Source organism: Nipponia nippon, unplaced genomic scaffold (assembly GCF_047370975.1).
Source record: "Nipponia nippon isolate SJK-2023a ecotype South Korea unplaced genomic scaffold, ASM4737097v1 scaffold_4, whole genome shotgun sequence".
Lineage (NCBI taxonomy): Eukaryota > Metazoa > Chordata > Aves > Pelecaniformes > Threskiornithidae > Nipponia > Nipponia nippon.
This window is the reverse complement of record NW_028262358.1, coordinates 125295072-125307566: the sequence shown is the minus strand read 5'-3', so window position 1 is coordinate 125307566 and position 12495 is coordinate 125295072. Positions and strand designations below refer to the sequence as shown.

Below are 12495 nucleotides of genomic sequence, written 5' to 3'. Positions count from 1 at the left end.
TCGATAAAGATATTGAACAGGACCGGCCCCAGCACTGAGCCCTGGGGAACAGCACTGGTGACCGGCCGCCAACTGGATTTGTCTCCATTCACCACCGCTCTCGGGGCCTGGCCGCCAGCTGGGTTTTTACCCAGCACAGAGCACACCTGTCCAAGCCACAAGCAGCCAAAGGGCTGGAAGGGCTTGACCGGCATTCCGAGGGGACGTTGGTGCCAGGAGGCTGGTGCCAGGGCCGAGCACCTCCCATTGGTGGCATTCGGCCACCATTCTGCCTCTCTCTGTCCCACAGGAACAGGGGATTGTGCCCAAGACGCAGGTTAAGCCTGGCTTTGCCGCAGCTGCCTCAGTGACAAGCTGGGGCTCTTTAGCCGAGCAGCTTAAGTGCCCAGTTCCCACAGATTTCCCCCAAAAGCCTGGCCCAGACCTTCACCCCACAGCGAGGTCAGGGCTCTGCCTCCCCTTGCGGGAGCGGTGGGAAGAGGTAGCTCAAGGGGAGGGGGGGCAAGGTTAGGACAGGGACTTACACCTAAGTCTGTCCTCTGCAAACTCACGGCTGCCCCCAGCACAGGCGAGGCACCCCGCAGCACTTTTTTCCACTTTCCAAACGTTTTTCACAGAAGAAGAACACAACCACAGAGTTAGGTGATGTGGGAGAATGAAAATGCCTTTTGAGGGTGCACAGCCAGCGTCAGGAGCAGATATTCAAAAGGCCAGGCCTCTCCCAACGCGAGCGAGCGAATGCTCACCCCGCGAGCTGCCAGCTCTTCTAAAGCAGCTTCAGCCTTGCGAGCCTTCCTCCGTGAGCAGCGCGGAATGTGAGGGGCAGGAATCGCTACCCGGAGCCACGACACTCGAAAGCTGGAGGTTACGTTTCAACAGGTTGTCCAGTTCAACCTGGACAAGGAGCTCTAATGATTCCAGAAAAAATAAAATAAAAAAAAAATTATAAAGTGCTTTCCCTGTGCCTTATCACACATGGGACTGGCATAAAAATGAGGCAGGAGGAAATATTGTCATTTAAACCCTATTCTATTCTTCTAAACCCCATTAGAAGGCTAAAGGAAATCAGCAGAAGGTTTTTTTAAACACCACAATTTCAGTAACGTAGAACTTTTATTAACAAGTTTTGAAAGTACTGTTAGAAAGCAGCAAGTTTTTAGAGATCTGATCCAGACTTGAAGCACAGGGCACCAAGCAAAGCTGCCCCATGCCTGAAGGGAAGGAAAAAGCACCTCTAAAGCCACTGCCGGCGTGAAGTTTTCTGGAAGGTTCAGTGTTCGTTCTTGGGGGGGTTAACGCAGCCCGCGTGAGGGCAGGCGCAGTAACTAAACCTCGCCTCTATCCCTCAACCCCTTCCAGCTTCTAACACGAAGTCCTTTCCTGGCTGTAGTAAGCAGGGCACAGATTATTCCCCTCTTTTTGAGGTGCGCTGGGTCGGTGCACGGTGCCGATCTGTGGGGCGCTGCCCCCACGGCACCGTGATCTTGACGTTTTAATATAATTCCTCATTCCACCCACGAGACGTTTCCTGCAACGGTGGAGTTCTGCGGCACCAACCGCAGAGATCAGCGCTCGAACGAGGAATAAGCACAGCGCTGAGGAAAGGTTACCTGCAACAACACGCCCGAAAGGCTCAAGGGAACGTCGCTCTCGAGGTTCAAACCGGGCCGATGGCTCCTCGGGGGGTTCCCAGCAGCAGCGCTGCAGTCCGCGGAAAACAGTTGCATTTCGAGATCGCTCCCCGCAGGCGGGAAAGCTCGGGGAGTGATCTTGCGGCGTGGCTTACGGTGCTCCATCCACGCTTTCTTCAGTGCTGCTGAAGGAGCAGAAGGCTTTGTGCAGGGCCACGCGGCGAAACAGGTCCGAGTGAGCCGCTGCCATCTCTGCTAGAGATGCAGGAGCGTCCGCTGAAGGACAGAAGCGGACGGATCAGTGGGGAAAGGAAAATCATCTTGCCAGCCTAAAACTACGTGCTTCTCATTCTCCCCTTGTCCCCAGAGAGTTTCTCACTTTCCCTCGCCATACGGTTTTTTCTTCTCACAACCCTTCGCTCCCCTTCCTAACCCTTCGTGTCCTGCAGCTCTCCCATGGGATTTGATGGCTGCGGAGAGCGCAAGCGCCCTAAGAAGCGCCCGCTGCTGAAGGGAGAGGGCTGTAACACGGGAGCCTCAGCCACCTGGTTGCTCTCTCAGCTCAGAAACACAGAAATTTGTGAGCAAAGGCAGAACTTCACCGATAAAGGGATGGCTACAGCAAGGAAAGGAGAGGGGGAACGGTTGATACAGGACATGACTCCTTCTCCAGCCTAAGCGCGAGCCCAGGAGCTCGCAGAAGCAGGCCTGAGACCGTGACTGATGGCAGAGAGAAGAGATCATTAGTCCCAGCTGCTCTGTTCAGAGCTCCATCTAGCTGCGCGTTGGTCCAGAGCTGCGCCAGCCAGCCGGGAGCGGGACACGGCGTGGCTGGAAACTTGGGGAGACGGAGGGGGAAAGGATTCCTCAGCCCGGTTTGGCATTTGTAGGAACCAGTCAGGAACCAGTGCAGATCCAGGACTAAGCCGTGGCAGAGCGTTAGGGCTGCACAAGGTACTCAGGGTTGCGGTCAGTCCCTGCTGGGCCAGGAGGAGGGAGCGTTACTGATACAGGGGAGGGGGAGCAGGTGGGGTCAGGGGAAGATTTCTCAGGCAGAGATCTTTGTCAGGAGTATTTAGATCTCTGTTACGAGTATTTCACGGTATCCCCGACCCTTTCAAAGGGGTCACAATCCTCGCTCCTGCCTCTCTTTTCCCTGCTGTCGCACTGCAGCACATGCCAGCCCACCTAACAGCGCAGCAGGGGCAGTTAGGGACTGGCTGCGCAATGCGAGACATCCCATCAGGCCCCAATTAGTCATTTATCTAATTGCATTGAGAGAGAGAAACTCCTGATGCTGAAAAGATTCCGTCTTATTTGCCTACAGGTAACTCCCACCCTGCGGAAGGATCACGGGGCTGGATGGCAGGTTTCCAAGGATCGGAAACAAGTCCAAGGCCGTAAGTCGACTGGAACAAACTATCAGATTGAGACTGACAGCGTCCGAGTTTTTGGCTGCGCTTGCTCGCCAGGCTCTCCCACGCAGGCGGAGCGCACTAGCACAGGCTGGGGTCTATCCGTGAGACCTGTGAAACAGCATCCTGATCTGCTGGGACCGTACCGGAGTCTGCACTCCGCGTAATTGAAAACTGGGAACGAGAAGCCTGTCCGTCTGAAGCGATCCAAGCTTGCGCTCAGGCCTTTCCCTTCTCAACCCCATCATATTTCCCTCCCTCCAGCCATCCCATCTTGCCAGTACTGCAAGAGATCTGTGCTCTTGTGCTAGGGATGAGTTACAACCGCTTCAAGATCCAACACCGATTGCACACAACCTCTTCTATCACCTTTTCTCCCTCAGAAATATGTCAGCTCGCTCCCTTTAGTCCCCAAACTCAACTAGAAAGAAACCCCATCCGTCTGCAGAACCACAGCACGGTCTGCCCACCCCACAGCCCCAGGCAGACCCCCGCACCGTCCACTTACGCGCAGGGGAAACGGTGACTTCAGTGGGGAGGCTGCAACAGAGATCCCCGTAAAGCAGCCTCGCGGTGAACGGAAAGGTCTTGCTTTTACTTGACACGTCGTAATTAAAGACCAGCAAGTTACACAAGGAGTTCCTCTGCAAGGTTCCTTCTATCTGGTCTGAAAAACGTTCCTGGAGGGACAAAGACAACTTCTGAAACACGAAGCTAGGAAGGGAGCCCATTAGCGTAGGGCACCCACCGAGTTCATTACCCCCACCCTCCATACCAGCCTGGCATGCCCACACGCTGTACAGCCAGCAACCTTCGCTCGGGAAAGACCTAGATAAACCTGCGCTCGTGCACACCCTTAAGCCACGTCCTCCAGCGGCTTTTTACAAGATCACAGCTATTTCAGCTTAGGGAGTTTGGCAGTAAATTTTAAATGAGCCATCAGACAACATCCAAGTACATGACAATCAAAGAAACGGGCAACTGAGTTTATAGTAACGCGATGATTTGTGAAATTCTAAAAACCAGAACTGCGAGTGCTCCACATAAAGAAAACCGCCAAGATTCCCCCCAGCACTTCACTCGTAACGCTTGGTACACCAAAGGACGAGTGAACGGCATTGTTGTGGCCACGGGTACCTGTAACTGGTCTGCCTGGTACCTCCTCCCCACGTAAGCGTTCAGGTGGTCGGACAGGACAGACAAGAAGCGCCTGATGTCCGTCTGCAAGTACTTCTTGGCGATCTGCTCCAGGGGGATGAAGATGGGGATGGAGTGGCGGTGAATCTGCACTTCTGACTTGGTGAGCAGGTCCAGGTAGTAGGAATCCAAGTAGGTGCCCTCGTAAGCCGTGCTGATGCAGAAACACACTCCCCGCTTGGTCAGCTTCCCACTGATCCCTTGGGTCCAGAGAGAGGGTGTAAGGGTTTGCTCAGCGCTACTCCAACTCAGCACCGCAAGGCAGCTTTGCTGGGGCAACACAGACCACAAGTGGAGCTGCGTCCTCTTACCACGCGAGCTCAGGGAGCTCCCTCGGAGGACTGAGAGCAGCCCTGCCGAGAAGGACTTGGGGGTGCTGGGGGATGGAAAGCTGGCCACGAGCCGGCAATGTGCGCCGGCGGCCCAGAAAGCCAAGCGTCTCCTGGGCTGCATCCCCCGCAGCGTGGGCAGCGGGGCGAGGGAGGGGATTCTGCCCCTCTGCTCCGCTCTGGGGAGACCCCCCTGGAGCCCTGCCTCCAGCTCGGGGGTCCTCAGCACGGGAAGGAGATGGAGCTGTTGGAGCGGGGCCGGAGGAGGCCACCAAAATGGTCAGAGGCTGGAGCAGCTCTGCTGGGGAGAAAGGCTGAGAGAGCTGGGGGGGTTCAGCCTGGAGAAGAGGAGGCTGCGGGCAGAGCTGATTGCGGCCTGTCCGTGCTTAACGGGGGCCTACAAGAAAGGTGGGGACAGGCTTTTTAGCGGGGCCTGCGGCGACAGGACAAGGGGGAATGGTTTTAAACTGAAAGAGGGGAGATTCAGGCTGGACAGAAGGAAGAAATTGTTTGTGCTGAGGGCGGTGAGGCCCTGGCCCAGGTTGCCCAGAGCGGTGGGAGATGGCCCATCCCTGGACACATTCAAGGCCAGGTTGGACGGGGCTCTGAGCACCCTGGTCTGGGTGAAGATGTCCCTGCCCATGGCAGGGGTGGGACTGGGTGGCCTTTGGAGGTCCCTGCCCACCCAAACCATTCCGTGATTCTGTGATTCTACGATTAAAGACTTGCAAGAGTTTAGGGACATAAAACACAGCAACTTTTTAATACGGGACCTCTAACGGTAGCTTAAATTCCCAATAACTGAGTTACGCTGTCAATTCCAAACCCGGACCTGGCTCCCGCACAGCAGGGAGCACAGGCTGCCCTGGCTGGAGGAAGGCAGTGTGTCACCACCCCAATAACAGTTCCTGGAACATCCCAGAGGCCTCCTGTGAAAGGCAGGGAATTACAAGGTTACGGCTTTTCCAGCATTTTCAGACTCTAAAGGCTCCCAGCACAACAGCAGCAACGTTAACAGGGAAGTTATGCTTCACATCAGGCTCATTTTCCAAAATTTAGCACCCCAGAAACGCAACCATTAGCAGAACACACGCAAATCTCGATATTACCTGTGAGGTAAAAGACCTGCAGCATGGCCTTAAGGCTTTTTATCTTCCACTCTAAAACAGCCCGAGCACTGGGCTGTGCCGGATCCGACACGGCTCCTTCTTTCCCGAGTTGCTACAAAAGCCAGAAGAGGAGAGAGATCAGAAATCGCTGACGCGAACGTGTCATCTGCAGGGAACACAGTCAGGCTACAGAGAAATAATAACCCGGCTCTGAGAAAAACAAGGTGGCATTTCAAGCAGAAAAGGGGAGAAAAATTCAAGAAAAGAGTTCAGAAACGGCCACATGACCTCCAAGCAAGTAGACCCAGCAGTTCTGGACTACACGGTACTGAAAACAGGGGACACCATGACTATACGTCACTTAAAAAGGGAAAATAAAAAAAAGAATAGTTGACTCTCTGTGAATAACACCTCAGTAAAGCCACCCTCTGAGAGCACGAGCACAGCGGAGCCCTCTGCCAGATCTCCGCAGCGAGCCCTTTCTCACCCCGTTTTGCTGCAGGTCCACTTTAGCCTGCAGCTCATCCCTCTGGCGTCTCAGCTCCCGCACTCTCGCTTTCAGCCTGGCCAGCTTCTCTTCTTGCCGCTCCGTTTCCTCTTGCTTGATGGCTGCCTCGTGAGCCCGCGCCTCCAGCATTTCCAGGTGAGCGAACACCCCTGCGAGGAAAAGCACGACAGCCTCAAAAACCCAGGCTGTGATTATTAGTGGTCTGCACTGCGGTACCCAAAACAAAGTAGATCCGGTGCAGATACATAAAGAAGCCACTTAAAACAGCTTTTCAGAGGGGCAGAGGACAGGCAAACATCTGGCAAAGAGGCTTTTGGGAATTTTAAAGAGCGAGGCTGAGTGCCAGCAGATCCTAAACCCTGGGGTGCCCCACGGCAGCTAGCTAAGCTCCTGAAAAGCAGAGTAAGCTAGCAAACACACCAGCCCCGACCCCAAGAGATCTGCAGTTCCCAGTTTTACTTCTAACCCTGTGCACAGAGCAGCGAAGCGACTTCTCCAAAGCCCCCATACCCTAAATTGGCCGAGAGCGACTCAAGACAGGCCTCGGCGAGCCAGCGGGTCGCTTCTGGCCCCAAGAATTTTAGGGTTTGCTCCTACGGGAGGACACACTGTGCACTTGGATGTCCCGCGCCCCAGACAGCTCACCGTCTGGTGAATACGCCTTGCCTTCCTCCATCTTCCCCCGCCACTCTCCTGCAAGCGAGAGGGCAGATGTCAGCTCTTGGGAAGCGGCGACGTGGGGGCGGCGAGAGCTCTTCCTCAGGGGACCTTCCTCTTCCTCCTGCTGCTGCAACGGGACTCCGGGAAGCGCCGAGGGCAGGTCTAGCACCCGGGCTGGCCCCACACAGGAAAAATCCCAGGGGCCGACGTCTGGAATGACACATTAGATGTACATTAGATATAGGGAAGAAATTCTTCACTCTGAGGGTGGTGAGGCACTGGCACAGGCTGCCCAGAGAAGCTGTGGATGCCCCATCCCTGGAAGTGTTGAAGGCCAGGCTGGACGGGGCTCTGAGCAGCCTGGTCTGGTGGAAGGTGTCCCTGCCCATGGCAGGGGGGTTGGAACCAGATGATTTTTAAGGTCCCTTCCAACCCAAACCGTTCTGTGATTCTACGATCATAACCCACCACTTTCTATAAGCCACCATTTCACACCAGCCCCACAAGGGAGCGCAGGATCCACCGGCCCCCGCCGGCAGGACGAGCCCAGGGAGCCTCCACAGCCTCGGGGAGGGGACAGGGAGGCACCCGGGGGGGCCGGGGCTCTCCCCACAGGGACGGGCCGGGACCCCGCCGAGGGGGGACGGGGAGAAGGGGGCAGCGGGGCAGGCGGGGGCCTCCGCACCAGGCGGCTGAGGGGGCCCCGCCGAGGGGCTGGGGTCCCGCCGCCGCCCGTTCCCCAACGGCTCCCGCACTCACCACACCAAACTTCGCGCCTCAGCGCCGCCGGAAAAACGTCACCGCCACCCCTGACGCCATTTCCCTCCCCGTCACCGTTTTGCCGTACAACAAAATGGCGGCGGCGCTGCCTTTCCCGCCTCCCGGCATGCACCGCGCGCGGCCGCACCTCCCGGCAGGCTGTACGGCAACATGGCGGCGCCCGGAGCGGCGGTGGGGGCGGCAGCGCTGGTGCAGTACGTGGTGTTGCGGGGGGACCTGGTCCGGCCGCCGCGGTCGTGGCCGTTGGGCGCGGTGGTAGCGCAGGGCTGCCACGCCGCCTTGGCCGCCGCCCATGCGCACCGCCAGCACCCTGATACCCGCGCTTACCTGGAGCTGGGCGGCGCCATGAGGACCGTCGTGCTGGAGGTGCGCGGGGCACGCCGGGAGCGCCGCGCTGAGGGGCGGGCGGCGGCCATCTTGGGGCGGGCCCCCGCCATTTTGGGGCGGGTCCTCCAGAGGCCTGAGGGGACGGTGAGGGGCCGGCGGCGCTGTGGGGGCTCCCCGGCCCCAGCCGGGCCTGGCGGGGAGGCATCGGCCGTGACTCGCCTTCCCCCGGGCCCGGCCTGCCCTCCCGCCCGTCTCACCCGGGGCTGCGAGGCCTTCGGGGCTCCGTTACTCCCAGTGAGGCCCCGTCACCACCCAGGCCCGCAGCATGAAGGGGTTCAGGGCGGTGATCGGGCACCGCTGTGGTGATGTAGGGTCGGGCAGAGCTCTTTGCCTTAGCACGCTAAGCCAGGCAAACTTTCCAGGGAAAAAATAGCTTCATTTTTGAAGGTTTACAACCTGTGTTGGCTCACAACCCCCAGCTCCTACCCCCAGTGCTTGCAGAGGCTGGCAGCGCGGTCAGGGCCTGCAAGAACAAAATGCCTTTTGGGTAAGATGGAAAGTGTGGGGATTGCCCATCCTAACGCCTGTCCTGGCCGCTGTCCTCGGCGTGAGCCATCTTCCTTTGCCTCTTCCCTTTCCTCAGCACCACCTCGTACCCCAGCCCTCACAGCGGACTTTGTCTCTCCCCAGGCTCCGGATGAAGCCGCCCTGACGACGCTGGCAGAGACCCTGCAGCAGCACAACATCGACCACCAAGTGTGGACCGAGCAGCCCGAGAACGTGGCCACCTGCCTGGCGCTCAGGCCCTACCCGAAGGACCAAGTGCACCAGCATCTGAAGAAATTTAAATTGTTGAAGTGACGGCAGCTGGGCACGGGCGGCTCTCCTGGGCCAGAGCCGAGCTCGGCCCCGAACAGTGCCGGGAGGAAAGCCGCTGTGTCCCGGGAGCGCTGTGCTAAGGCTCAGCAGCAGGTAGCCTTCTCCTTGCGTGGCGATAGCAGTTACGCAGCGTGAAAGGGCTCTTTGGTGGGGAGGATTAAATGTTAATTCCGTGCGGAAAGCGGCTACGTGTTGTATTAATCTGTCTGCGTGCGGTCAGTGTGTTTGTAAGTCATCCCGCTGCCAGCACAGGCAAACTTTTAGGTTCTGCCACGCTTAAAAACATCTCTGTTGCTTTTTAGGGGTGACTTTTCTCTTGGGCAGCCCTTTGAGCTTCCCCGTCCGTCTGTCCGTCCATCCCGAGGGCTGTTTGTCCCATGCCCGAGCTCCGCATGCGGGGCCTGGCTGCCGGCACGGCCGTCCGGCGGCTCCGCTCCTCCCTGTGGATTTGGCACTGGTTCTGCTGCCGGCGTGGCCGCGCTCCCGGCGCCTCTCCCACCTCCGCCCCTCACTCCGCAGCCACGCCGGAGCGCTTTTTCCTCCCGCACCAGCGAGGCCGGTTTATGCATGACTTTATTTGCGTTATTTATTCGATGAAACCCTGCCGGGAGCTGCGCGAACGGCAGACGGCAGCATCGGCCGACAAGAAGGGACTCGCTGCAGACCTCCTCCCGCTGCGTTCGGCCTCGTTTACAGTAAAAATGTTTGAAATGAGCCACTTAGTTAAAAAAAAACAAACGTGTGTTGTCAGCTAGAAGTGCGTGTGCCCGTCCAGGTCGTGCCGTTAATGCCACCGTCACCCCCTGCCCCGCCGACGTCCCCTTTTCCAGCGCTGAAGGCGAGCACGGAGCAGCTCCTTGCGCCCTCGAACGCAGGGCTCGAGGCAGGAGCCGCGCACCGTAGCCCTCGCTGCTCTTGCCAGAGCCAACCCACGCGGCGTTTCCCACCTCGGCGTTACGGCACGCCGGCAAACCCCCGCCGAACGCCCCGCCGCGGCGCTGGGCAGCACTCGCCCGCAGCGAGGCTATGGTGTTTTGGGATTTAAGAGGCCGTTTTTGCCACCAAACTCGGTGCGCCGGCTAATTTCCAGCTCCCCAGCGTGACAAACGGCGGTGACAGAGCGTGGCGTGGCCCCCCGGCTGCCCACGCCTCCGGCCCCGGCACCGCTCCGGCGTCCCCGTCGGCACAGAAACAACGAAACGTTAGCTGGCAACTCCGGTTCTCTTTTTTTTTTTTTTTGTTTGATTTTTTTTGGTCATCTTTAACTCTTGCAAATGTCAATCAACAAAGCTACACATTTTTTTTTTTTCCACACACCAGCGCGATTTTTAGAGAGGGAAAAAAAAATAATAATAATCCCCTGTAGCCGCCCTCCCCCCCGTAAAAGTCAGCAGTGAATATTAAAAGCGACCCCCAACTAAAAGGGAAGAAAACAAATTTATACAGAGCTCAGAGCTATTTACAGTGACAGGCTTGAGGGGAAAAAAAAATAAGCTATCTCCCAACAGAGAATTCAATTATTATTATTATTTTATTATTATTATTTTAAATAGTTTAAGCTACCTCAGCTGTTAAACACAATCAAAGCAGAAAGAACCGACTGCTTAATTTTATTTAATATTTAATCAGAAAATTTTATCTACAATAATTGACAGACCCCTCCCCCCATCCTTCCCCCTAAAAATTATTGCAGTTTTTTCCCCAAACTGTTCTTTTTTTTTGTCTTTTTTTGTCTTTTTTTTTTTTTCCTCCTCCTGTTGTAATATACACATTGTCGCCCCCCCCTCCCCGTTTCGCTCGGAGGCCTGAAACCAGCATAAAACATGGAAAAAAATGGTGGGTCAAAATACTCTTTTTTTTTTTTTTTTTTTTTTTCCTTTTTTTCCTTTAAAACCGACAAACTCACGATTGCTAGAAAAAGCTGATTGTACGCACAAGCGGGCTGGGGCGGAGGGGAGAGAAGGGGTTTTGTTGAAGCGTGAATAAAAAAACCGGCTTTTCCCCGCAGAAGTCCAGCGCCAGTCCCCTTCCGTGCCCCGCGCCGAGACGTGATCAGTGACAGATCCAGCTGAAACTGAGCTTGCTCTTCCTCCTCCTCCTCCTCCTCCTGCCGCCGCCGCAGTCCTCCAGCTGCCTTCTCCCCCTCCCCGCCTCCCCGAGAAACCTTCCTCCAGATTAAGAAGCCAGCGAAATGATTACAAAAATAAGAATCATCTGTAATTTTGGCTCGAGAAACCGACCGTCCCGCCTCGTCGCTTCGCCGACATCCAACGCTTTTTAAAAAAAAAAAAACAAAAAAACAACAAAAAAAACCGAAAAAAGGAGGAAAAAAAAGGGTAATTAAAAAAATGGGGGTGGGGAGGAAAAGGGGGGAGGGAAAAAAGAGGGAAAAAGGGGGAGAAGGGGGAAAAAAGGAGGGGGGAAATGGGGAGAAAAACCTACACCCCCCCAATAAAACACCCCCCCCCCCCTTTTTGCTCCAAACACTACGAGCTGAAGAATGGCTGCGGGTTGAGATATCAAAAATCTCAGAAAAATATATAATATATATATTTATATATCTCTGTACGTCTTCTTATTTAAATTTCACATTCCTCGAAAAGCGATTATTCAGTCAGTAGCTGCTGAAGAAGGCTCTTCTGCTGGCCCGGCGGCGGCGGCGGCCCGGCGGCGTTTTTCGGGGTGCCCAAAGGAGCCGGCGGGTTGAGGTAGGGATCTCCTACCAGATTCACTGTACACTGTACGTCGGCAAAGACCTGAACCTGTTGTACCTGCTGGGACATAAAAGAGAAGAGGGGATTTAGCGGGGCCGGGGCAGGGGCCGGCGGCGGCGGATCTGGGTACTACGTGAAGTGGAAACTCACTAGAGACTTCCTCTAGTCTGGAGCCACCCCAGAGAAGAACTCTTCTGTCTTCTTGTCCTATAAAAAGAAAACCGCTGCAACTCATTCGGCTCTGCGAGGTTCATAACGTTGCTCATCCAAAAAAAAAAAAAAAAAAAAAAAAGGGAAAAAAGTGGATTTTTTGGGAAAAAAAACCAACCCAAAAAAACCCAGCCGGGCATCCCCCTGGGTGAAGGGGAGCCGCAGCGTGGTGGCCGTGCCGCGGCGTGGGGTGGCATTGGTGGTGAGCGAGGTCCGGCGCGGCTGTTTGATCAAAATTAAGAGCTTTGGCGTGTCTCGGCGGCGCTGCCGGCGCGTCCCTACGGGCTCTGCGAAACCAAGGCTGCGCTACGGGGAAGGGGGAGGTGACGCCGGCGCGCCGGAGGGTGTTGGAAGAGGTGGGGATGAACCAGATCGTCCCCAGGAGCCAGAGGCATCGGCGCCGGCGGGCGGCTGGGCACGCTTTGGTGGTGCTCGGTGCTGCTCGGAGGGACAGGCAGCGTCCGGCAGCACTGCCTGCAGGGAGGGACGCCGTCCCCGGAGCCTTCCCCATCCAAATTTTGTGCTTTTAACATAGCAGCCTGGCTGCACCACGGTGGTGCAGGGGCCATCGGCCGCTCTGGTGATGGCCGAGCCTAGGAAAGAAACCCTCCAGGGCGACAGCAAGCCGGGGCGAGGGGTGTTTAGCACCAACGCTCGTTTATTTTTCCAGCTCAGCTGCGGCGTCACAGGTCTTCCATGTCAGCGAGGAGGCCGAAAATGCTCACAGCGGCGGCGT

General features: G+C 56.4%; 3 protein-coding genes across 14 annotated transcripts in view; 1 reads left to right on the top strand and 2 right to left on the bottom strand.

Moving 5' to 3' along the window:
• Positions 1-864: 864 nt before the first annotated feature.
• Positions 865-8161, bottom strand: CENPO (centromere protein O). Of its 4 annotated transcripts, XM_087773665.1 has the most exons (8): positions 7957-8161; positions 6835-7059; positions 6169-6338; positions 5682-5793; positions 4184-4443; positions 3555-3726; positions 1611-1816; positions 865-908 (listed from the first exon to the last, which is right to left on the bottom strand). In XM_087773665.1, exons 1-8 carry the CDS (start codon positions 8159-8161, stop codon positions 873-875), a joined length of 1386 nt encoding a protein of 461 aa, XP_087629791.1. In that variant the 3' UTR covers positions 865-872. The 4 variants fall into 4 exon arrangements, with proteins under 4 accessions (XP_087629791.1, XP_087629790.1, XP_087629793.1 ...); XM_087773664.1 differs by lacking the exon at positions 865-908 and having other exon boundaries at positions 955-1816; XM_087773667.1 differs by lacking the exons at positions 865-908; positions 7957-8161 and adding an exon at positions 7757-7781 and having other exon boundaries at positions 955-1816.
• On the top strand, positions 7763-12455 carry PTRHD1 (peptidyl-tRNA hydrolase domain containing 1). Of its 4 annotated transcripts, XR_015708017.1 has the most exons (6): positions 7763-7995; positions 8647-8928; positions 9138-9530; positions 10844-11171; positions 11439-11543; positions 12430-12455. XR_015708017.1 is itself a non-coding variant. In XM_087773668.1 (2 exons), exons 1-2 carry the CDS (start codon positions 7780-7782, stop codon positions 8815-8817), a joined length of 387 nt encoding a protein of 128 aa, XP_087629794.1. In that variant the 5' UTR covers positions 7763-7779; the 3' UTR covers positions 8818-9019. The 4 variants fall into 4 exon arrangements, 1 of the variants encoding a protein (XP_087629794.1); XR_015708018.1 differs by lacking the exon at positions 9138-9530; XM_087773668.1 differs by lacking the exons at positions 9138-9530; positions 10844-11171; positions 11439-11543; positions 12430-12455 and having other exon boundaries at positions 8647-9019.
• Positions 11375-12495, bottom strand: part of NCOA1 (nuclear receptor coactivator 1) — a 183915-nt gene continuing 182794 nt past the window's right edge. For 3 of the 6 annotated variants that reach the window (XM_087773658.1, XM_087773657.1, XM_087773659.1), the window contains one exon: positions 11375-11609. In XM_087773658.1, coding sequence (XP_087629784.1) covers positions 11442-11609 — 168 coding nt within the window. In that variant the 3' untranslated portion in view covers positions 11375-11441. Of the gene's footprint in view, positions 11610-11699; positions 11757-12495 lie in introns of all 6 variants that reach the window. The other 3 variants (XM_087773663.1, XM_087773662.1, XM_087773661.1) reach the window with 3 other exon arrangements.